This window comes from Zonotrichia albicollis, chromosome 38, assembly GCF_047830755.1.
Source record: "Zonotrichia albicollis isolate bZonAlb1 chromosome 38, bZonAlb1.hap1, whole genome shotgun sequence".
Lineage (NCBI taxonomy): Eukaryota > Metazoa > Chordata > Aves > Passeriformes > Passerellidae > Zonotrichia > Zonotrichia albicollis.
This window is the reverse complement of record NC_133856.1, coordinates 1276503-1300210: the sequence shown is the minus strand read 5'-3', so window position 1 is coordinate 1300210 and position 23708 is coordinate 1276503. Positions and strand designations below refer to the sequence as shown.

At 36.1% G+C, this 23708-nt stretch overlaps 1 protein-coding gene across 1 annotated transcript in view; it reads left to right on the top strand.

Moving 5' to 3' along the window:
* LOC141726709 (protein kinase C gamma type-like) overlaps positions 1 to 23708 on the top strand; it is a 55116-nt gene that overhangs the window by 12277 nt on the left and 19131 nt on the right. Inside the window, 11 exon segments of the mRNA XM_074531702.1 lie at positions 334 to 416; positions 5845 to 5919; positions 5921 to 5957; positions 13975 to 14106; positions 16135 to 16291; positions 17745 to 17879; positions 18901 to 18988; positions 19114 to 19143; positions 22424 to 22508; positions 22511 to 22575; positions 23551 to 23675. Of these exon segments, the coding sequence (XP_074387803.1) occupies positions 334 to 416; positions 5845 to 5919; positions 5921 to 5957; positions 13975 to 14106; positions 16135 to 16291; positions 17745 to 17879; positions 18901 to 18988; positions 19114 to 19143; positions 22424 to 22508; positions 22511 to 22575; positions 23551 to 23675 (1012 nt within the window).

The window sequence follows — 23708 nt, the reverse complement described above, 5'->3', positions numbered from 1 at the left end:
TTTTGGGGGAATTTTGAGGGATTTTTGGGGTGAATTTTGAGGGTTTTTTTTAGGAATTTTGAGGGCGATTTTTGTGATTTGGGGTGGAATTTTGGGTTCATTTTTTGGGAGGTTTTGGGGATAATTTGGGGATAATTTGGGGGGAATTTTGGGCATTTTGGGGAAATTCTGGGTGAATTTTGGGGTGAATTTTGAGGTTTTTTTAGGAATTTTGAGGGCAATTTTTGTGATTTTGGGGTGGAATTTTGGGCTCAATTTTTGGGAGGTTTTGGGTGGAATTTGGGGTGAATTTTGGGAATTTTTGGGCATTTTTAACCCTTTTTTTGTGTCCAGTTTGCAGCTTTGTGGTTCACAAGCGCTGCCACGAATTCGTCACCTTCGAATGTCCCGGGGCCGGGAAGGGACCCCAGACTGACGTGAGTCCCAAAATCCCCCAAAATTCCTCCCAAAAACACAAAATTCCCCCCAAAATTCCCCTTGAATTTCCTAAAACCACCCCAAAAAAATCCCCCTAAAAATAAAAAAAAAAAATCCCCCAAAAAATCCCAAAATTACCCCCAAATTCTCCCACAATTCCCCCAAAATCCACTCTAAATTTGTCCCAAAATCCCCTCAAAATTCCTCCCAAAATCCCAAAATTCCCCCCAAAATTCCCCTTGAATTTCCTAAAATCACCCCAAAAAATTCCCCCTAAAAATCAAAAAAAATTCCCCCAAAAAATCCCCAAAAAATCCCAAAATCCCCCAAAATTCCCTCCAAAATTCCTCCCATAATCACAAAAATTCCCCCTGAATTTCCTAAAATCACCTCAAAAAAATCCCCCTAAAAATCCAAAAAATTCCCCCCAAAAATCCCAAAATCCCCCCCAAATTCTCTCAAAAAATCCTCCCAAAATCACAAAAATTCCCCTTCAATTTCCTAAAATTATCTCAAAAAAATCCCCCTAAAATTCCAAAAAAATTCCCCCAAAAAATCCCAAAAAAATCCCAAAATTCCCCCCAAAATTCTCTCAAAAATTCCTCCCAAAATCACAAAAATTTCCTCCAAAATTCCCCTTAAATTTCCTAAAATCACCTCAAAAATATCCCAAAAAATTCCCCCTAAAAATCCCAAAAAAATCCCAAAATTCCCCCCAAAATTCCCCCTAAAAATCCCAAAAAATTCCCCCTAAAAATCCCAAAAAAATCCCCCTAAAAATCCCCCAAAAATATCCCAAAATTCCCCCCAAATTCTCTCAAAAATTTCTCCCAAAATCACAAAAATTCCCCCCAAAATTCCCCTTAAATTTCCTAAAATCACCCCAAAAAAATCCCCCTAAAAATAAAAAAAAATTCCCCTAAAAATCCCAAAAAATCCCAATATTCCCCCCAAAATTTTCTCAAAAATTCCTCCCAAAATTCCCCTTGAATTTCCTAAAATCACCCCAAAAAAATCCTCCCAAAATCACAAAAAATTCCCCCTAAAAATCCCAAAATTACCCCCAAATTCTGTCAATATTCCCTCCCAATTCCCCCCAAAATCCACCCGAAATTTGTCCCAAAATCCCCCAAAATTCCCTCAAAATTCCTCCAAAATCACAAAAATTCCCCTCAAAATTCCCCTTGAATTTCCTAAAATCACCTCAAAAAATCCCAAAAAATTCCCCCCAAAAAATTCCAAAAAAATCCCAAAATTCCCCCCAAAAATCCCAAAATTCCCCCCAAATTCCCTCCAAAATTTCTCCCAAAATCACAAAAATTCCCTCCAAAATTCCCCTTGAATTTCCCTAAAATCACCCCAAAAAAATCCCCCTAAAAATCCCAAAATTCCCCCCAAATTCTCTCAAAAATTCCTCCCAAAATCACAAAAATTCCCCTTAAATTTCCTAAAATCACCTCAAAAAATCCCAAAAATTCCCCCTAAAAATCCCCAAAAAAATCCCAAAATTCCCCCCAAAATTCCACCTGAATTTCCTAAAATCACCTCAAAAAAATCCCCCTAAAAATCCCAAAAAATTCCCCCTAAAAATCCCCAAAAAAATCCTAAAATTCCCCCCAAAATTCCCCCTAAAAATCCAAAAAATTCCCCCTAAAAATCCCAAAAAAATCCTAAAATTCCCCCCAAAATTTCCCCTAAAAATCCCAAAAAATTCCCCCAAATCACCCCAAAGAAAATCCCAAAATTACCCCCAAATTCTCTCAAAATTCCCTCACAATTGCCCCCAAAATCCACCCTAAATTTGTCCCATAATTCTCCTTAAAAATCAAAAAAAATTCACCAAAATTCCCCCAAATTCTCTCAAAAATTCCTCCCAAAATCACAAAAATTCCCCCCAAAATTCCCCTTGAATTTCCTAAAATCACCCCAAAAAAATCCCAAAAAATTCCCCCCTAAAAATCCCCCAAAAAAATCCTAAAATTCCCCCCAAAATTCCCCCTAAAAATCCCAAAAAATTCCCCCTAAAAATCCCAAAAAATTCCCCCTAAAAATCCCAAAAAAATCCTAAAATTCCCCCCAAAAATCCCCCTAAAAATCCCAAAAAAATCCTAAAATTCCCCCCAAAATTCCCCCTAAAAATCCCAAAAAAAATCCTAAAATTCCCCCAAAATTCCCCCTAAAAATCCCAAAAAATCCTAAAATTCCCCCCAAAATTTCCCCTAAAAATCCCAAAAAATTCCCCCAAATCACCCAAAAAAAATCCCAAAATTACCACCAAATTCTCTCAAAATTCCCTCACAATTGCCCCCAAAATCCACCCTAAATTTGTCCCAGAATTCTCCTTAAAAATCAAAAAAATCCCAAAATTACCCCCAAATTCTCTCAAAATTCCCAATTTTTTCGCTCGAAATCTTGGGAATTCTCCCCAAAATCCCAGGACCATTTTAACCCTTTAAATGCCAAAATGTCACCCAAAAAAATCTCCAATTTTTCACGTAAAATCCTCATTTTTTTCATGTAAAATCTCCATTTTTTGACATAAAATCGTCGTTTTTTCACCAAAATTTTCGGAATTTTTCCCAAAATCCCTGGAATTGTCCCCAAATTCCCAGGACCCCCGGAACAAGCACAAGTTCAAGGTTCACAGGACCCAAAATCCCCAATTTTCACCTGGAAAATTCCCAATTTTTTTCCCTAAAATTCCCAAATTTTTTGCCCAAATTTCTGGGAATTCTCCCCAAAATCCCAGGACCGTTTTAACCCTTTCAATGCCAAAATTTCACCCAATAAAATCTCCTTTTTTCCCTTTAAAATTGACATTTTTGCCCCTAAAATCCTCATTTTTTCACTCAGAATTTTGGGAAAAATTCCCAATTTTTTTCCCTAAAATTCCCAAATTTTTCGCCCAAATTTTTGGGAATTCTCCCCAAAATTCAAGACCTCCAAATTCAGCCGTTTTAACACTTTAAATACCAAAATTTCACCAATTTTCCATGTAAAATCTCAATTTTTTTGTGTAAAATCCTCATTTTTTTCACCCAGAATTTTGGGAAAAATTCCCAATTTTTTTCCCCAAAATTCCCAAATTTTTTGCCCAAATTTCTGGGAATTCTCCCCAAAATTTCACCAAAAAAAACCTCCATTTTTTGTGTAAAATCCTCATTTTTTCACCCAGAATTTTGGGAAAAATTCCCTATTTTTTTGCCCAAATTTTGGGAATTCTCCCCAAAATTCCAGGACCATTTTAACCCTTTGAATGCCAAAATTTCACCCAAAAAAATCTCCATTTTTTCATGTAAAATCTTCAATTTTTGACATAAAATCGTCATTTTTTCACCAAAATTCTCCATTTTTTTCACTCAAAATTTTGGGAATTTTGCCCAAAATTCCAGGACCATTTTAACCCTTTAAATGCCAAAATTCTACCCAATAAAATCTCCTTTTTTCCCTTTAAAATTGACATTTTTGCCCCCTAAAATCCTCATTTTTTCACTCAGAATTTTGGGGAAAAATTCCCAATTTTTTTTCCTAAAATTCCCAAATTTTTTTCCCAAATTTCTGGGAATTCTCCCCAAAATCCCAGGACCTTTTTAACCCTTTAAATGCCAAAATTCCACCCCAAAAAATCTCCAATTTTTCATGTAAAATCCTCATTTTTTGACATAAAATCTCCATTTTTTCACTCAAAATTTTGGGAAAAATTCCCAATTTTTTGGCCCAAAATTTTGGGAATTTTGCCCAAAATCCCAGGACCATTTTAAACCCTTTAAATGCCAAAATGTCCCCCCAAAAAAATCTCCAATTTTTCATGTAAAACCCTCATTTTTTGACATAAAATCGTCATTTTTTCACCAAAAATTTCCATTTTTCACTTGAAATTTTGGGGATTTTTCCCAAAATCCCAGGACCATTTTAACCCTTTAAATGCCAAAATGTCACCCAAAAAAATCTCAAATTTTTCACATAAAATCTCTATTTCTTCACCAAAAATTTCAATTTTTTCGCCCCAAAATTTTGGGAATTTTGCCCAAAATCCCAGGACCATTTTAACCCTTTAAATCCCAAAATTCCACCAAAAAAACTCGAATTTTTTTTTACATAAAATCTCCATTTTTTGACATAAAATCTCCATTTTTTCACCAAAATTCTCCATTTTTTCACTCAGAATTTTGGGAAAAATTCCCAAGTTTTTTCCTAAAATTCCAGGACCATTTTAACCCTTTCAATGCCAAAATTCCCCCCCAAAAAATCTCCTTTTTTCCCTTTAAAATTGACATTTTTGCCCCTAAAATCCTCATTTTTTGACATAAAATCGTCATTTTTTCACCAAAATTGTCCATTTTTTTTTCCCAAAATTTTGGGAATTTTTCCTAAAATCCCAGGACCATTTTAACCCTTTAAATGCCAAAAATTTCATCCAAAAAATCTCCAATTTTTCACGTAAAATTTCCTTTTTTTTGACATAAAATCTCCATTTTTTCGCCAAAAATCTCCATTTTTTCACTCAGAATTTTGGGAAAAATTCCCAATTTTTTTGTCCAAATTTCTGGGAATTTTTCCCAAAATCCCAGGACCATTTTAACCCTTTAAATGCCAAAATTCTACCCAAAAAATCTCCATTTTTTCATGTAAAATCTCCATTTTTTGACATAAAATCCCCATTTTTTCACCAAAATTCTCCATTTTTTCACTCAGAATTTTGGGAAAAATTCCCAATTTTTTTCCTAAAATTCCAGGGCCATTTTCACCCTTTAAATGCCAAAATTTCACCCCAAAAAATCTCCATTTTTTCACATAAAATCTCCATTTTTTGACATAAAATCCTCATTTTTTCACCAAAATTCTCCATTTTTTTTCCCAAAATTTTGGGAATTCTCCCCCAAAATCCCAGGGACCATTTTAACCCTTTAAATGCCAAAATTCCACCCAAAAAAATCTCCAATTTTTCACGTAAAATTTCCTTTTTTTGACATAAAATCGTCATTTTTTTCACATAAAATCTCCATTTTTTCACGTAAAATCTCCATTTTTTCACCCAAATTTTGGGAATTTTTCCCAAAATCCCTGGAATTGTCCCCAAATCCGCAGGACCCCCGGAACAAGCACAAGTTCAAGGTTCACAGCTACAGCAGCCCAAAAATCTCCAATTTTCACCTGAAAAATTCCCAATTTTTTCCCTAAAATTCCCAAATTTTTTGCCCAAATTTTTGGGAATTTTGCCCAAAATCCCAGGACCATTTTAACCCTTTAAATGCCAAAATGTCACCCAAAAAATCTCCATTTTTTGACATAAAATCTCCATTTTTTCATGTAAAATCCTCATTTTTTGACATAAAATCGTCATTTTTTCACCAAAAATTCCCATTTTTTTGCCCAAATTTTTGGGAATTTTTCCCAAAATCCCTGGAATTGTCCCCAAATGTGCAGGATCCTCGGAACAAGCACAAGTTCAAGGTTCACAGCTACAGCAGCCCCACCTTCTGCGACCACTGCGGCTCGCTGCCTCTACGGCCTCGTGCACCAGGGCATGAAGTGCTCCTGTGAGTGGGAAAATTGGGAATTTTGGGGGAAAAAATTTGGGAATTTTGGGGGAAAAATTTGGGAATTTTGGGGGGAAAAATTTGGGAATTATGGGGAAAAATTTGGAATTTTGGGGGATTTTATTTGGGATTTTTTGGGGAATTTTGGGGGATTTTATTTGGAATTTTTGGGGATTTTAGTGGGGAATTTTGGGATTTTATTTTGAATATTTGGGGGGTTTTATTTTGAATTTTTCAGGATTTTGGGGGAATCTTTGGGGATTTTTTGGGGGGAATTTTTGGGGAATTTTTTTTTTGATTTTTTGGGGGATTTTTTTGGGGAATTTTGGGGATTTTATTTTGAATTTTCAGGATTTTTGGATAATTTTTGGGAAATTTTGGGGATTTTATTTGGGAAATTTTGGGGAAAAATTTGGGAGGGTTTGGGAGATCTAAGGGATTTTATTTGGGAATTTTGGGGATTTTAGGGATTTTATTTGGGAATTTTGGGCGATTTTATTTGGAATTTTTGGGGGAATTTTTGGGGATTTTAGTTGGAATTTTTGGGGAATTTTGGAGGATATTTGGGGATTTTAGTTGGAATTTTTGGGGGAATTTTGGGATTTTGTTTTGAATTTTTCAGGATTTTTGGGGAATTTTAGTTGGAATTTTGGGGGATTTTAGGGATTTTATTTGGGAATTTTGGGGAAAAAATTTGGGAGGGTTTGGGGGATTTTAGGGATTTTATTGGGGAATTTTGGGGAAAAAATTTGGGAATTTTGGGGAAAAAATTTTGGGAATTATGGGGAAAAAATTTGGGAATTATGGGGGAAAAGTTTGGGAGGGTTTGGGGGATTTTAGGGAATTTTTTGGGGATTTTAGTTGGGATTTTTGGGGATTTTTTGGGGAATTTTTGGGGATTTTTGGGGAAAAAATTGGGAATTTTGGGGAAAAAATTGGGAATTTTGGGGGAAAAGAATTGGGAATTTTGGGGGAAAAAATTTGGGGATTTTGGGGAAAAAATTTGGGAGGGTTTGGGGGATTTTATTTGGAATTTTTGGGGATTTTTTGGGGATTTTATTTGGAATTTTTGGGGATTTTTTTGGGGAACTTTGGGGATTTTATTTTGAATATTTGGGGGTTTTATTTTAAATTTTTCAGGATTTTTTGGGGGAATTTTTGGGGATTATTGGAGGATATTTGGGGATTTTATATTGAATTTTTCAGGATTTTTTGGGGATTTTAGTTGGAATTTTTGGGAATTTTTAGGGATTTTAGTTGGGAATTTTTGGGGGGAAAAATTGGGAGGGTTTGGGGGATTTTATTTGGAATTTTGGGGGATTTTATTTGGAAATTTTGGTGGATTTTTGGGAAAGAAATTTGGGAATTTTGGGGAAAAAATTGGGAATTATGGGGGAAAAATTTGGGAATTATGGGGAAAAATTTGGGATGGTTTGGGGGATTTTAGGGAATTTTTGGGGATTTTATTTGGAAATTTTTGGGGTTTTATTTTGAATTTTTGGGGAATTTTTTTTGGATTTTAGATGGAATTTTTGGAGGATATTTGGGGATTTTATTTTGAATTTTTGGGGATTTTTTTGAGGAATTTGGGGATTTTATTTTGAATTTTTTGGGAATTTTTGGGATTTTAGTTTGGATTTTTGGGGAATTTTTGGGATTTTAGTTGGGATTTTTGGGGAAAATTTGGGAATTTTGGGGGATTTTAGTTGGGAACTTTTGGGGATTTTAGTGGGAATTTTGGGGGGGTTTTTTGTGGGAATTTTGGGGATTTTATTTTGATTTTTTGGGGAATTTTTGGGATTTTATTTGGGAATTTTTGGGGGATTTTGGAGGATATTTGGGAATTTTATTTTGAATTTTTGGGGAATTTTTGGGGATTTTAGTTGGAATTTTTGGGGGATTTTTGGGGAAAGAAATTCGGGAATTTTGGGGAAAAAATTCGGGAATTTTGGGAAAAAATTGGGAATTTTGGGGAAAAAGTTTGGGAGGGTTTGGAGGTACTAAGGGATTTTATTGGGGAATTTTTGGGAAAAAAATTGGGAGGGTTTGGGGGATTTTTAGGGATTTTATTTGGGAATTTTGGGAAAAAAAATTTGGGAATTTTGGGGAAGAAATTTGGGAGGGTTTAGGGGATTTTAGGGATTTTATTGGGGAATTTTTGGGGTTTTTTGGGGAATTTTGGGGATTTTATTTTGAATTTTTCAGGATTTTTTGGGGGGGAATTTTGGGGGATTTTAGGGATTTTATTGGGGAATTTTTGGGGATTTTTTGGGGATTTTATTTTGAATTTTTCAGGATTTTTTTGGAATTTTTGGGGGATTTTAGTTTGAATTTTGGGGGATTTTAGGGATTTTATTTGGGGATTTTTGGGGATTTTATTTGGGAATTTTGGGGAAAAAATTTGGGAATTATGGGGAAAAATTTGGGAAGATTGGGGAAAAAATTGGGAGGGTTTGGGGGATTTTATTTGGAATTTTGGGGGATTTTATTTGGAATTTTTGGTCATTTTTGGGGAATTTTTGGGGATTTTATTTGGGAATTTTTGGGGATTTTATTTGGGAATTTTTGGGAAATATATTTGGGAATTTTGGGAAAAAATTGGGAATTTTTGGGAAAATTTTGGGAGGGTTTGGGGAAAAAATTAGGAGGGTTTGGGGGATTTTAGGGAATTTTTTGGGGATTTTAGTTGGAATTTTTGGGGATTTTTTGGGGATTTTTGGAGAATTTTTGGGGTTTTATTTGGGAATTTTTGGGGAAAAAAATGGGGAATTTTGGGGAAAAAATTTGGGAATTTTGGGGAAAAAAATTGGGAATTATGGGGAAAAAATTTGGGAGGGTTTGGGGATTTTATTTGGGATTTTTGGGGAATTTTTGGGGTTTTATTTTGAATATTTGGGGATTTTATTTTGAATTTTTCAGGATTTTTTGGGGATTTTTAGGGATTTTAGTTGGAATTTTTGGGGATTTTTGTTGGAATTTATGGGGAATTTTTTGGCATTTTAGGGATTTTATTGGGGAATTTTTGGGGATTTTGGGGGATTTTTTTTGGATTTTAGTTGGGGGATTTTTGGGGACTTTATTTGGGGATTTTATTTGGGAATTTTGGGGGAAAAATTTTGGGAGGGTTTGGGGGATCTAAGGGATTTTATTGGGGAATTTTGGGGATTTTTTGGGGGGGAATTTTGGGGATTTTAGGGAATTTTTTTTTTGTTTTAGTTGGGATTTTGGGGGGATATTTGGGGATTTTATTTTGAATTTTTTAGGATTTTTGGGGAATTTTTGGGGGATTTATTTGGGAATTTTTGGGGATTTTAGTTGGGAATTTTTGGGGTTTTATTTGGGAATTATGGGGAAAAATTTGGGAATTATGGGGAAAAATTTGGGAGGGTTTGGGGATTTTATTTGGAATTTTGGGATTTTAGTTGGATTTTTGGGGATTTTTTGGGGGTTTTTGGAGCATTTTTGGGGTTTTATTTGGGAATTTTGGGGGAGAAAGTTTGGGGAATTTTTGGGGATTTTATTTGGGAATTTTGGGGGAAATTTGGGAATTTTGGGGGAAAATTTTGGGAGGGTTTGGGGGATTTATTTGGAATTTTTTGGGAATTTTGGGGGATTTTATTTGGAATTTTTTGGGGGTATTTGGGGGAAAAATTGGGATTTTGGGGAAAATTGGGAATTTGGGAAATATTGGGAATTTTTGGGAAAATTTGGGAGGGTTTGGGGGGGAAAATTGGGAGGGTTTGGGGGATTTAGGGATTTTATGGGGAAAGGAATTTTGGGGAAAAGTTGGGGAATTTTGGGGTTTTATTTGGGAATTTTGGAGAAAAATTGGGGATTTTTGGGGGGAAAATTTTGGTGGGGTTTGGGGGATTTTATGTATTTTATTGGGGATTTTTGGGGAGTTTTTGGGATTTTATTTGGGATTTTGGGGAAAAAATGGGATTTGGGGGAAAATATTGGGAGGGTTTGGGGGATTTTATTTGGAGTTTTTGGGGGATTTTGGGGGAATAATTTGGGAATTTGGGGAAAGAAATTTGGGAAATTCGGGGAAAATTTGGAATTTTGGGGAAAAATTTGGGAGGATTTGGGGATTTTAAGGGATTTTTTGGGGGTTTAGAGGAATTTTTTTGGATTTTATTTGGGATTTTTTGGGGAAAGAAATTTGGGAATTTTGGGGAAAAAATTTGGGAGGGTTTGGGGGATTTTAGGGATTTTATTGGGGAATTTTTGGGAAATTTTTGGGGATTTTATTTGGGAATTTTTGGGGATTTTGTTTAATAATTTTGGGAAAAAAATTGGGAATTTTGGGGAAAACAATTTGGGAATTATGGGGAAAAAACTTGGGAGGGTTTGGGGGATTTTATTTGGGATTTTATTTGGGATTTTTTGGGGAGTTTTTGGGGATTTTATTTTGAATTTTTGGGGATTTTTGGGGATTTTAGTTGGAATTTTGGGGGGAAAAAATTTGGGAGGGTTTGGGGGATTTTAGGGATTTTATTTGGGAATTTTGGGGAAAAAATTTGGGAATTTTGGGGGAAAAAATTGGGAATTTTGGGGAAAACAATTTGGGAATTATGGGGAAAAAATTTGGGAGGGTTTGGGGGATTTTAGGGATTTTTATTGGGGAATTTTGGGGAAAAAAATTGGGAATTTTGGGGAAAAATTTGGGAATTATGGAGGAAAAAAATTGGGAGGGTTTTGGGGGATTTTATTTGGAATTTTTGGGGAATTTTTTGGGGGATTTTAGTTGGAATTTTTGAGGGATTTTTGGGGATTTTAGTTGGAATTTTTGGCGAATTTTGGGGGATTTTATTTTGGAATTTTTGGGGAAAAATTTGGGAGGGTTTGGGGGATCTAAGGGATTTTATTTGGGAATTTTGGGGGATTTTAGGGATTTTATTTGGGAATTTTGGGGCGATTTTATTTGGAATTTTTGGGGAATTTTTGGGGATTTTAGTTGGAATTTTTGGGGAATTTTGGAGGATATTTGGGGATTTTAGTTGGAATTTTTGGGGGAATTTTGGGGATTTTGTTTTGAATTTTTCAGGATTTTTGGGGAATTTTAGTTGGAATTTTGGGGGATTTTAGGGATTTTATTTGGGAATTTTGGGGAAAAAATTTGGGAGGGTTTGGGGGATTTTAGGGATTTTATTGGGAATTTTGGGAAAAAATTGGGAATTTTGGGGATTTTAGTTGGGAATTTTTGTGGATTTTATTTGGTAATTTTGGGGGGAAAAATTGGGAGGGTTTGGGGGATTTTATTTGGAATTTTGGGGGATTTTATTTGGAAATTTTGGGGGATTTTTGGGAAAGAAATTTGGGAATTTTGGGAAAAAAAATTTGGGAATTTTGGGAAAAAATTGGGAATTTTTGGGAAAATCTTGGAGGGTCTTGGGGAAAAAAATTGGGAGGGTTTGGGGGATTTTAGGGATTTTATTTGGGAATTTTTGGGGAATTTTGGGAAAAAAATTTGGGAATTTTGGGAAAAAATTTGGGAGGGTTTGGGGGATCTAAGGGAATTTTTTGGGGATTTTAGTTGGATTTTTTGGGGATTTTATTTTGAAATTTTGGGGAATTTTAGTTTGAATTTTTGGGATTTTTTGGGGAATTTTTGGGGAATTTTTGGGATTTTATTTGGGGAATTTTTGGGGGATTTTTGGAGGATATTTGGGGGTTTTATTTTGAATTTTTCAGGATTTTTTTGGGATTTTTAGGGATTTTATGGATTTTATTGGGGAATTTTTGGGGAATTTTGGGGGATTTTATTGGGGAATTTTTGGGGTTTTATTTGGGAATTTTGGGGAAAAAATTTGGGAATTTTGGGGAAAGAAATTTGGGAATTTTGGGGGAAAAAATTTGGGAATTATGGGGAAAAAATTTGGGAGGGTTTGGGGGATTTTATTGGGAATTTTTGGAATTTTATTTGAATTTTTGGGGAATTTTTCTGGATTTTAGATGGAATTATTGGAGGATATTTGGGGATTTTATTTTGATTTTTGTGGATTTTTTGGGGGAATTTTTGGGATTTTATTTTGAATTTTTCAGGATTTTTGGGGAATTTTTGGGGGATTTTAGTTGGATTTTTGGGTGAATCTTTGGGAATTTTGGGGATTTTTGGAGGATATTTGGGGGTTTTATTTTGAATTTTTCAGGATTTTTGGGGAATTTATTGGTTGGTATTTTGGAGATATTATTTTGAATTTTTTGGGGGATTTTTGGGGGGATTTTTGCGGAAAAACCCACAAAAAATCCAAATAAAATCGGATTTTCTCCATTTTTTTTCCATTTTGACCCCAAAAAACTCCCTAAAAATTCCCAAAAATTCCCAAATTCCCATTTTTTTCCCAGGTTGTGAGATGAACGTGCACAACCATTGTATTGGTGGAAATTTCTGGGGAAAAATCCACCAAAAATCCACCAAAAATCCAAATAAAATCGGATTTTCTCCATTTTTGCGCCGATTTGACCCCAAAAAATTCCCAAAAAATTCCCAAAAATTCCCAAAATTCCCATTTTTCGGCAGGTTGTGAGATGAACGTGCAAAAGCATTTTTTTTGGGGAAAAAATCCACCAAAAATCCAAATAAAATCGGATTTTCTCCATTTTTGCGCCGATTTGACCCCAAAAAAAATCCCAAAAAATTCCCGAATTTTCCCAAAATTCTCATTTTTTCCCAGGTTGTGAGATGAACGTGCACAACCTTTTTTTTGAGGGGAAAAAATCCACAAAAAAATCCAAATAAAATCGGATTTTTTCCATTTTTTTTTCCATTTTGACCCCAAAAAACTCCCTAAAAATTCCCAAAAAATTCCCAAAAATTCCCAAAATTCCCATTTTTCCCAGGTTGTGAGATGAACGTGCACAAGTGTTCTGTTTATGGGGATTTTGGGGAAATAAATCCACAAAAAATCCAAATAAAATCGGATTTTTTCCATTTTTTTTCCATTTTGACCCCAAAAAATTCCCAAAAAATTCCCAAAAATTCCCAAAATTCCCATTTTTTTGGCAGGTTGTGAGATGAACGTGCACAAGTGTTCTGTTATGGGGATTTTGGGGAAATAAATCCACCAAAAATCCAAATAAAATCGGATTTTTTCCGTTTTTTTTCCATTTTGACCCCAAAAAATTCCCAAAAAATTCCCGAAAATTCCCAAAATTCCCATTTTTTTGGCAGGTTGTGAGATGAACATGCACAACCATTGTATTGGTGGGAATTTTGGGGGAAAAAATCCACAAAAAATCCAAATAAAATCGGATTTTCTCCATTTTTGCGCCATTTTGACCCCAAAAAATTCCCAAAAAATTCCCAAAAATTCCCGAAAATTCCCAAAATTCCCATTTTTTTGGCAGGTTGTGAGAAGAACCTGCAAAAACGTTGTATTGGTGGAAATATTGAGGGAAAAATCCACCAAAAATCCAAATAAAATCGGATTTTTTCCATTTTTTTTCCATTTTGACCCCAAAAAATTCCCGAAAAATTCCCAAAAATTCCCAAAATTCCCATTTTTCCCCAGGTTGTGAGATCAACGTTCAAAAGAGTTGTATTGGTGAAAATTTCTGGGGAAAAATCCACCAAAAATCCACCAAAAATCCAAATAAAATCGGATTTTCTCCATTTTTGCGCCATTTTGACCCCAAAAAACTCCCTAAAAATTCCAAAAATTCCCAAAAATTCCCAAAATTCCCATATTTTGGCAGGTTGTGAGATGAACGTGCACAACCTTTGTGCACAACCTTTTTTTGGGGAGAAAAAAATCCACAAAAAATCCAAATAAAATCGGATTTTCTCCGTTTTTGCGCCGATTTGACCCCAAAAAATTCCCAAAAAATTCCCAAAAATTCCCAAAATTCTCATTTTTTCCAGGTTGTGAGATGAACGTGCACAAATGTCGTGTTTGTGGAAATTTTGGGGAAAAATCCACAAAAAATCCAAATAAAATCGGATTTTCTCCATTTTTGCGCCGATTTGACCCCAAAAAATTCCCAAAAAATTCCCAAAATTCCCATTTTTTGGCAGGTTGTGAGATGAACGTGCACAAGCGCTGCGTGCAGAGCGTCCCCAGCCTGTGCGGGGTCGATCACACCGAGCGCCGGGGGCGCCTCCAGATTCGCATCCAGGCCCTGCCCGGGGAGCAGCTCCACGTCACAGGTACCCAAAATTCCCAAAATATTCCCAAAAAATCCTTGGGAAAATTTTGGGGATCGTCAGGGAAAAAACCCCGTGAAAATCGGATGAAAAATGAGGAAAGAATGAGGGAAAAATGAGGAAAAAAGAGGAAAAAATGAGCAAAAAATGAGGAAAAATCCTGAAAATTTGGATTAAAATTGAGGAGGAAAATCCCAAGAAATTCCCAAAAAATCCTTGGGAAAATTTTGGGAATTGTCAGGGAAAAAATCCCGTGAAAATCGGATGAAAAATGAGGAAAAAATGAGGAAAAAATGAGGAAAAATCGTGAAAATTTGGATTAAAATTAAGAAGGAAAATCCCAAAAAATTCCCAAAAAAATTCCAAAAAATTCCCGAAAAAATTCCCAAAAAATTCCAAAAAAAGTCCCCAAAAATCCCAGAAATATTCCCAAAAAATCCTTGGGAAAATTTTGGGAATTGTCAGGGAAAAAACCCCGTGAAAATCGGATGAAAAATGGGGAAAAAATGAGGAAAAAATGAGAAAAAAATCACGAAAATTTGGATTAAAATTGAGGTTGGAGCTCCCAAAAAATTCCAAAAACAATTCCAAAAAATTCCCAAAAAATTCCAAAAATATTCTTAAAAAATCCTTGGGAAAATTTTGGGGATTTTCAGGAAAAAACCCCGTGAAAATCGGATGAAAAATGAGTAAAAATCCTGAAAATTTGGATTAAAATTGAGGAGGAAAATCCCAAAAAGTCACATAAAATTCCAAAAAATCCCAAAAAATTCCCAAAAAATTCCCAAAAAATCCTTGGGAAAGTTTTGGGAATTGTCAGGAAAAAAACCCCGTTAAAATCGGATAAAAAATGAGGAAAAAATGAGGAAAAATCGTGAAAATTCAGCTCAAAATTGAGGTTGGAGCTCCCAAAAAAATTCCAAAAGTAATTCAAAAAAAGTCCCAAAAAATTCCAAAAATATTCCCAAAAAATCCTTGGGAAAATTTTGGGGATTGTCAGGGAAAAAACCCCGTGAAAATCGGATGAAAAATGGGGAAAAAATGAGGAAAAATCGCAAAAATTTGGATTAAAATTGAGGAGGAAAATCCCAAAAATTCCCCAAAAAATTCCCCAAAAAATTCCCAAAAAATCCCAAAAATATTCCCAAAAAATCCTTGGGAAAATTTTGGGAATTTTCAGGAAAAAAATCCCGTGAAAACCGGATGAAAAATGGGGAAAAAATGAGGAAAAATCACCAAAATTCCGGAATTTTTTTCACTGTTTTGCTCCCAATTTTTTCCCAAAATTCTGGAATTTTTTCCCCAAAAATCCTGGAATTTTTTTCCTGAAATTCTGGAATTTTTCCAGTGGGAGAATCCCAGACCCTGATCCCAAAAATCCCAAAAAATTCCCATTTTTTTCCCATTTTTCCCCCATTTTTTGCCGTATTTTCGTCATTTTTCCACCGATTTTCGTCATTTTTTCACCGTTTTTTCCCAAAATTTTCCTGAAAATTCTGGAATTTTCCAGTGGGAGAATCCCAGACCCTGATCCAAAATCCCTCCAATCCTAAATCCCAAAAACCACAAAAAATCCCATTTTTTCCCCATTTTTTGCCGTATTTTCGTCATTTTCCCACCGATTTTCATCATTTTTTCACCATTTTTTCCCAAATTTTTTCCTGAAATTCTGGAATTTTCCAGTGGGAGAATCCCAGACCCTGACCCCAAAATCCCCCAAAAAAATCCCATTTTTCCCCCATTTTTCCTCCATTTTTCCCCCATTTTTTCCCCATTTTTTTCCATATTTTCGCCATTTTCCCACCGATTTTCGTCATTTTTTCACCATTTTTTCCCAAATTTTTTCCCGGAATTCCGGAATTTTCCAGTGGGAGAATCCCAGACCCTGATCCTCCAATCCCAATCCCAAAAACCACAAAAAATTCCATTTTTCCCCCATTTTTTGCCGTATTTTCGCCATTTTCCCACCGATTTTCGTCATTTTTTCACCGTTTTTTCCCAAATTTTTTCCCGGAATTCCGAATTTTCCAGTGGGCGAGGCCCGGAACCTGATCCCGATGGATCCCAACGGGCTCTCGGATCCCTACGTGAAGCTGAAGTTGATCCCCGACCCCAAGAACGTCTCCAAGCAGAAAACGCGGACGGTGAAGGCGACGCTGAACCCGGTGTGGAACGAGGCTTTCCTCTTGTGAGAAAAACGGGAAAAAATTGGGAAAAAACGGGAAAAAATAAATGGGAATGAGGGGAAAAAATTGGGGAAAAATTGGGAAAAAATTGGGGGGAAATTGGGGGAAAATTGGGCGAAAATCGGGGAAAAAATGGGGAAAAAATGGGCGAAAATCGGGGAAAAAATCGGAATAAAATTGGAAAAAAAAGAGAGAAAATCCATAGGAATAAAGGGGGGAAAGTGGGGGAAAACTGGAAAAAATAAATGGGAATGAAGGAAAAAAAATTGGGAAAAAATTGGGGGAAAGTGGGGGAAAATCGGGGAAAAAATGGGGAAAAACTCGGAATAAAACTGGAAAAAAAGAGAGAAAGTCCATAGGAATAAAGGGGGGAAAGTGGGGGAAAATTGGGAAAAATAAATGGGAATGAGGGAAAAAAAATTGGGAAAAATCAGGGGGAAAATATCAGAGTAGAAGGGAAAAAATCTGGGGAAAAATCCAAGAAAAAAATGGGGAAAATTCAGGAAAAAATCAGGGAAAAATCCAGGAAAAAATGGGGAAAATTCAGAAAAAAAAGGAAAAAAATCAGGGGAAAATGGAGAAAAACCTGGGAGAAAAATGAGACAAAGAAAGGGAAAAATTCACTGAAAAATCCTCAAAAATCAGGGAAAAATTGGGAGAAAAATGGGACAAAAAAAGCGAAAAATTGGCTGAAAAATCCTCAAAAATCGGGGAAAAATTGGGAAGAAAATGGGACAAAAGAAAGAAAAATTGGCTGAAAAATCCTCAAAAATCGGGGAAAAATTGGGAAGAAAATGGATCAAAAAATGGGAAAAATTCACTGAAAAATCCTCAAAAATTGGGGAAAAATGGGACAAAAAAACTGGAAAAATTCGCTGAAAAATCCTCAAAATTCGAGGAAAAATTGGGAGAAAGATGGGGCAAAAATGGGAAAACATCACTGAAAAATCCTCAAAATTGGGGAAAAATGGGACAAAAAAACCCGAAAAATTCACTGAGAAATCATCAAAAATCAGGGAAAAATTGGGAGAAAAATGGGACAAAAAACGTGAAAAATTCACTGAAAAATCCTCAAAAATCGGGGAAAAATGGGACAAAAAACGGGAAAAATTGGCTGAAAAATCCTCAAAAATTGGGAGAAAAATGGGACAAAAAATGGGAAAAATTGGCTGAAAAATCTCAAAAATTGGGAGAAAAATGGGACAAAAAACGGGAAAAATTCACTGAAAAATCCTCAAAAATCGGGGAAAAATTGGGAGGAAAATGGGACAAAAAAAGCAAAAAGTTGGGAAGAAAATGGATTAAAAAATGGGAAAAATTGGCTGAAAAATCCTCAAAAATCGGGGAAAAAAGGCAGAAATTCCCGGATTTTTTGTGGATTTTCCCGGGATTTTTCCCAAATTTCGGGAATTCTCTGGATTTTTCCCAAATTTTGGGAATTTTCTGGAATTGCAGCACCCTCCGGCCCGGGGACTCGGAGCGGCGCCTCTCGGTCGAGGTTTGGGATTGGGACCGAACGTCCCGGAACGATTTCATGGGAGCCATGAGCTTCGGCGTGGCCGAGCTGCTCAAGGGCCACGTCGATGGGTGGTAATTAAAAAATTAATTAACTTAATTAATTTGGGGGATTTCCAACATTTGGGAATTTTTTTGGATTTTTCTGGGAATTTTTTGGGGATTTTTTGGGGATTTTTAAGGGATTTCTTGGGGAAAAAATTGAATTTTTTAAGGAAAAAATTTGATTTTTTGGGGGAAAAAATTGGATTTTTTGCAGGTAAAAAATGTGATTTTAATGTGGTTTTATTTTGGGTTTTATGGGAATTTTAGGGGATTTTTTTGGGGAATTTTTGGGGATTTTTTGGGGAAAAATTGGATTTTTAAGGAAAAAAAATTGGATTTTTTAGGGGTAAAAACGTGATTTTATTTGGGGTTTTTTAGAATTTTTTTGGCATTTCTTGGGGGAATTAGGGAAATTACTTTTTATTTTTGGGAGGATTTTTTGGGGGATTTTTTGGGATTTCATGGGAGCCATGAGCTTCGGCGTGGCCGAGCTGCTCAAGGGCCATGTCGATGGATGGTAATTAAAATTTAAGTAGTTTAATTAATTTGGGGGATTTCCAGCATTTGGGAATTTTTTGGAATTTTTTGGGAATTTTTGGGGATTTTTTTGGGGAAAAAATTGGATTTTTAAGGAAAAAAATTTGATTTTTTGGGGGAAAAAATTGGATTTTTTGCAGGTAAAAACGTAATTTTAATGTGATTTTATTTTGAGTTTTATGGGAATTTTTGGGGATTTTTTGGGTAAAAAATTGGATTTTTTTAAGGAAAAAAAATTGATTTTTGAGGAAAAAAATGGATTTTTTTGGGGGTAAAAATGTGATTTTATTTTCGGTTTTATGGGAATTTTTGGGGATTTTTTGCGGCTTTTTTTGGGGAAAAAAACTGGAATTTTTGGGGGTTAAAAATGTGAATTTTTTTTGGATTTTCCGGGAGTTTTTATGGAATTTTTTGAGAATTTTGGGGGAAAAAATTGGATTTTTTGGGGGTTAAAAATGTGAATTTTTTTTGGATTTTTAGGGGATTTTGATGGAATTTTCTGGAATTTTTCCAGGTTCAAGCTGCTGAACCAGGAGGAGGGCGAGTATTACAACGTCCCCGTGGCCGACACCGACGACTGCGGCCTCCGACCAAAATTCGAGGTTTGGAAACCCCAAAAAATCCAAAAAAATCAATTTTAAAATTAAAAAAAAATTCCTAAAATTCCTCCAAAAATTCCCAAATTTCCCACAAATTTTGTTGTTTTAATTTTATTTTTTTTTGCCAGGCTTGTAATTATCCGCTGGAGCTTTATGAGGTAAAATTGGGGAAAAAATGGGGAAAAAGGAAAAAAATTTGGGGGGAATTATTGGGAAAATGGAAAAAAAATTCAAAATTTAAAGGGGAAAAAGGAAAAAAAAATCCAAAATTTAAAGGGGGAAAAAGGGAAAAAAAATGGGGGAAAATGGAAAAAAAAATCAAAATTTAAAGGGGAAGAAAATTGGGGGAAAATTGGGGGGAAACTATAGGGAAAATGGAAAAAAAATTCAAAATTTAAAGGGGAAAAAGGGAAAAAATTGGGGGAAAATTATGGGGAAAATGGAAAAAAAAATCAAATTTAAAGGGGAAAAAGGGAAAAAAATTGGGGGAAAATGGAAAAAAATTTCAAAATTTAAAGGGGAAAAAGGGGAAAAAATTGGGGGAAAATTGGGGGGAAAATGGAAAAAAAAATCAAAATTTAAAGGGAAAAAAATTGGGGGAAAAATGGAAAAAGAAATCAAAATTTAAGGGGGAAAAAGGGAAAAAATTGGGGGAAAATTATGGGGAAAATTGGGGAAAATGGAAAAAAATTTCAAAATTTAAAGGGGAAAAAGGGAAAAAAATTGGGGGAAAATTATGGGGAAAATGGAAAAAAAATTCAAAATTTAAAGGGGAAAAAGGGAAAAAAATTGGGGGAAAATTATGGGGAAAATGGAAAAAAAATCAAAATTTAAAGGGAAAAAAATTGGGGGAAAATTATGGGGAAAATTGGGGGAAAAATGGAAAAAGAAATCAAAATTTAAGGGGAAAAAGGGAAAAAAATGGGGGAAAATTATGGGGAAAAATGGAAAAAAAAATCAAAATTAAAGGGGAAAAAAATGGGGGAAAATTATGGGGAAAATTGGGGGAAAATGGAAAAAAAATTCAAAATTTAAAGGGGAAAAAGGGAAAAAAATTGGGGGAAAATTGGGGAAAAATTGAAAAAAAATTCAAAATTTAAAGGGGGAAATGGGAAAGGTTAGGGAGGAAAAAAGGTAAAGGAAAGGGAAAAATTGGGAAAAAATAGGGAAAATTTGGCAGGAAAAAAGGCCAAAGAAGGGGAAAATTTGGGGAAAAATTGGGAAAAAATAGGGGAAGTTTAGCAGAGAAAAAATGGGGAAAATTTCACAGGAAAAACGGCCAAAAAAGGGGGGAAAATATGGAAAAAATAGGGAAAATTTGGCAGGAAAAAAGGGGGGAAAATTGGGAATAAGTAGGGAAAATTTAGCAGGAAAAAAAGTCAAAAAAGGGGGAAAAATTGTGAAAAAATTGTGAAAAAATCGGGAAAATTTGGCAGGGAAAAAGGGGAAAAATTGGGAAAGAATTGGGCAAATTTGGCTGGAAGAAAGACCGAAAAAGGGGGAAAAAAATGGGAAAATTTGGCAGGAAAAAAGGCTGAAAAAGAGGGAAAATTGGGGAAAAATAGGAAAAATTTGACGGGGAAAAATTGGGAAAAAATAGAGGAAATTTGGCAGGAAAAAAGGGTAAAAATTGGAAAAAAATCGGGAAAATTTGGCAGGGAAAAAGACCGAAAAAGGGGAGAAAATTGGGAAAAAAAATGGGAAAATTTGGCAGGAAAAAAGGGGAAAGAGGGGGAAAAATTGGGAAAATTTGGCGGGAAAAATTGGCAGGAAAAAAGGCCAAAAAGGGGGAAAATGGGGAAAAAATAGGGGAAATTTGGCAGGAAAAAAGGGGGAAAATGGGGAAAAATTGGGAAAAAATACAGAAAATTTGGCAGGTAAAAAGGCCAAAAAAGGGGGAAAATTGGGAAAAAATGGGAAAAAATGGGAAAAAAATGGGATAATTTGGCAGGAAAAAAGGCCAAAAAAGGGGGGAAAATTGGGAAAAAATAGGGAAAATTTGGCAGGAAAAAAGGCCAAAAAAGGGGGGAAAATGGGAAAAAATTGGGGAAAAAAAGGGGAGAATTTGGGAGGAAAAAGTGGGGGAAAATGGGGAAAATTTGGCAGGAAAAAAGGCCAAAAAAATGGGGAAAATATGGAAAAAATAGGGAAAATTTGGCAGGAAATAAGGGGGGAAAATTGGGAATAAGTAGGAAGATTTAGCAGGAAAAAGGCCAAAAAAGGGGGAAAAATGGGGAAAAATAGGGAAAATTTGACGGGGAAAATGGGGAAAAATTGGGAAAAAATAGGGAAAATTTGGCAGGAAAAAAGGGGGAAAAAATAGGAAAATTTGTCAAGGGAAAAAGGGGGAAAATTGGGAAAAAGTAGGGAAAATTTGGCAGGGGAAAAAGGGAAAAAATTGGGAAAATTTGGCAGGAAAAAAGGGGGAAAAAATGGGAAAATTTGACAGGAAAAAAGGCTGAAAAAGGGGGAAAATTTGGCAGGAAAATTGGGAAAAAATAGGGAAAATTTGACAGGGAAAATGGGGAAAAATTGGGAAAGAATTGGGCAAATTTGGCAGGAAAAAAGGGGAAAAAGGGGAAAAATTGGGGAAAAATAGGGAAAATTTGGCGGGAAAAATTGGGAAAAAATAGGGGAAATTTGGCAGGAAAAATATGGAAAATTTGGCAGGAAAAAAGGGGAAAAATTGGGAAAAATAGGGAAAATTTGGCAGGAAAAAGACCAAAAAAAGGAAGAGGATGGGGAAAAATTGGGAAAAAATAGGGGAAATTTGGCAGGGAAAAAGGGGGAAAATTTGACAGGAAAAACGGCCAAAAAAGGGGGGAAAATATGGAAAAAATAGGGAAAATTTGGCAGGAAAAAATGGGGAAAATTGGGCAAAAATAGGGGAAATTTAGCAGGAAAAAAGGGGGAAAAATTGCGGAAAAATTGGGAAAAAATCGGGAAAATTTGGCAGGAAAAAAGGACAAAAAAAAGGGGAAATTGTGGGAAAATTGGGGAAAAATAGGGGAAATTTGGCAGAAAAAAAGGGGGAAAACGGGGAAAAAATCGGGAAAATTTGGCAGGGAAAAAAGGGGAAAAATAGGGAAAACTTGGCAGGGAGAAAATGGGGGAAAATTGGGAAAAAATTGGGCAAATTTAGCAGGGAAAAAGGGAAAAATTGGGGAAAAATATGGAAAATTTGGCAGGGCAAAAATGGGGAAAAATTGGCAGGGGAAAAAGGAGAAAAATTGGGAAAAATAGGGAAAATTTGGCAGGAAAAAAGGCCCAAAAAAGGGGAAAAATAGGGAAAAAATAGGGAAAATTTAGCGGGAAAGATTGGGAAAAAATAGGGAAAATTTGGCAGGAAAAAAGGGGAAAAGGGAAAAATTGTGGGAAGTTAAAAATGGGAAAATGAGGGAAAAAAAAAGGAATAATTTGGGAATTTTGTCCCTGCAGAAAGTGCGGAGGGGCCCCGGCCCCGCCCCCAGCCTTGGCCCCGCCCCCCTCCCCTCCCCCACCGAGCCCAAGCGGAGCCTGGGGGCGGCGGCCGCTCCCAGCTGGGCGATTTCACCTTCCTGATGGTGCTGGGCAAGGGCAGCTTCGGCAAGGTGAGACAATTCCCGACTTTTGGGTTTTTCCAGAAAAAATTCGGGAAAAAATTTGGGAAAAAACGGTGAAAAAACGGCGAAAAACGGCCCAAAAATGGCCAAAATAGGTGAAAAAATGGCCCAAATCAACCCCAAACTACCCCAAAATTCAGCTGCAGGGAGGTGAGGTCACAGAATTCCAAAATTACAGGAGTTTGGGAATATCCAGAAAAAACTGGGGAAAAAAAGGTGAAAAAACGGCGAAAATGGAAGTCAATGGGAGTCAATGGGAGCCAATGGAAGTCAATGGGAGTCAATGGGAGCCAATGGGAGCCAATGGGAACCAAAGGAAGTCAATGGGAGCCAGTGGGAACCAGTGGGAGCCAATGGGAACCAAAGGAAGTCAATGGGAGCCAGTGGGAACCAGTGGGAGCCAATGGAAGTCAATGGGAGCCAATGGGAACCAAAGGAAGTCAATGGGAGTCAATGGAATCCAATGGGAACCAAAGAAAGTCAATGGGAGTCAATGGGAACCAATGGGAACCAATGGGAACCAATGGGAACCAATGGGAACCAAAGGAAGTCAATGGAAGCCAATGGAAGTCAATGGGAGCCAATGGAAGTCAATGGGAACCAATGGGAACCAAAGGAAGTCAATGGAGCCAATGGGAGCCAAAGGAAGTCAATGGGAACCAAAGGAAGTCAATGGGAGTCAATGGAAGTCAATGGGAACCAATGGGAACCAATGGGAGTCAATGGGAGCCAATGGGAACCAATGGGAACCAAAGAAAGTCAATGGGAACCAAAGGAAGCCAATGGGAGCCAATGGGAGCCAATGGAAGCCAGCGAAATTTAATTAGGGTTAACGGAAGCTTAAAAATTACCAAAAAAAATTTGGAAAAAAAAAAGATAAAAAATTCCCAAAAGCCCATGAAATTTCTGAAAAATTTCCAAAAAATTTCTTGAACTTTCTGGGACTTTCTGGGCCGTTCCCAGGTGATGCTGGCGGAGCGCAGGGGCTCGGCCGAGCTCTTCGCCATCAAGATCCTGAAGAAGGACGTGGTGGTGCAGGACGACGACGCCGCCTCCACCCTGGTGGAGAGGAGGGTGCTGGCCCTGGGACCCCGGCCCCACTTCCTCACCCACCTGCACTC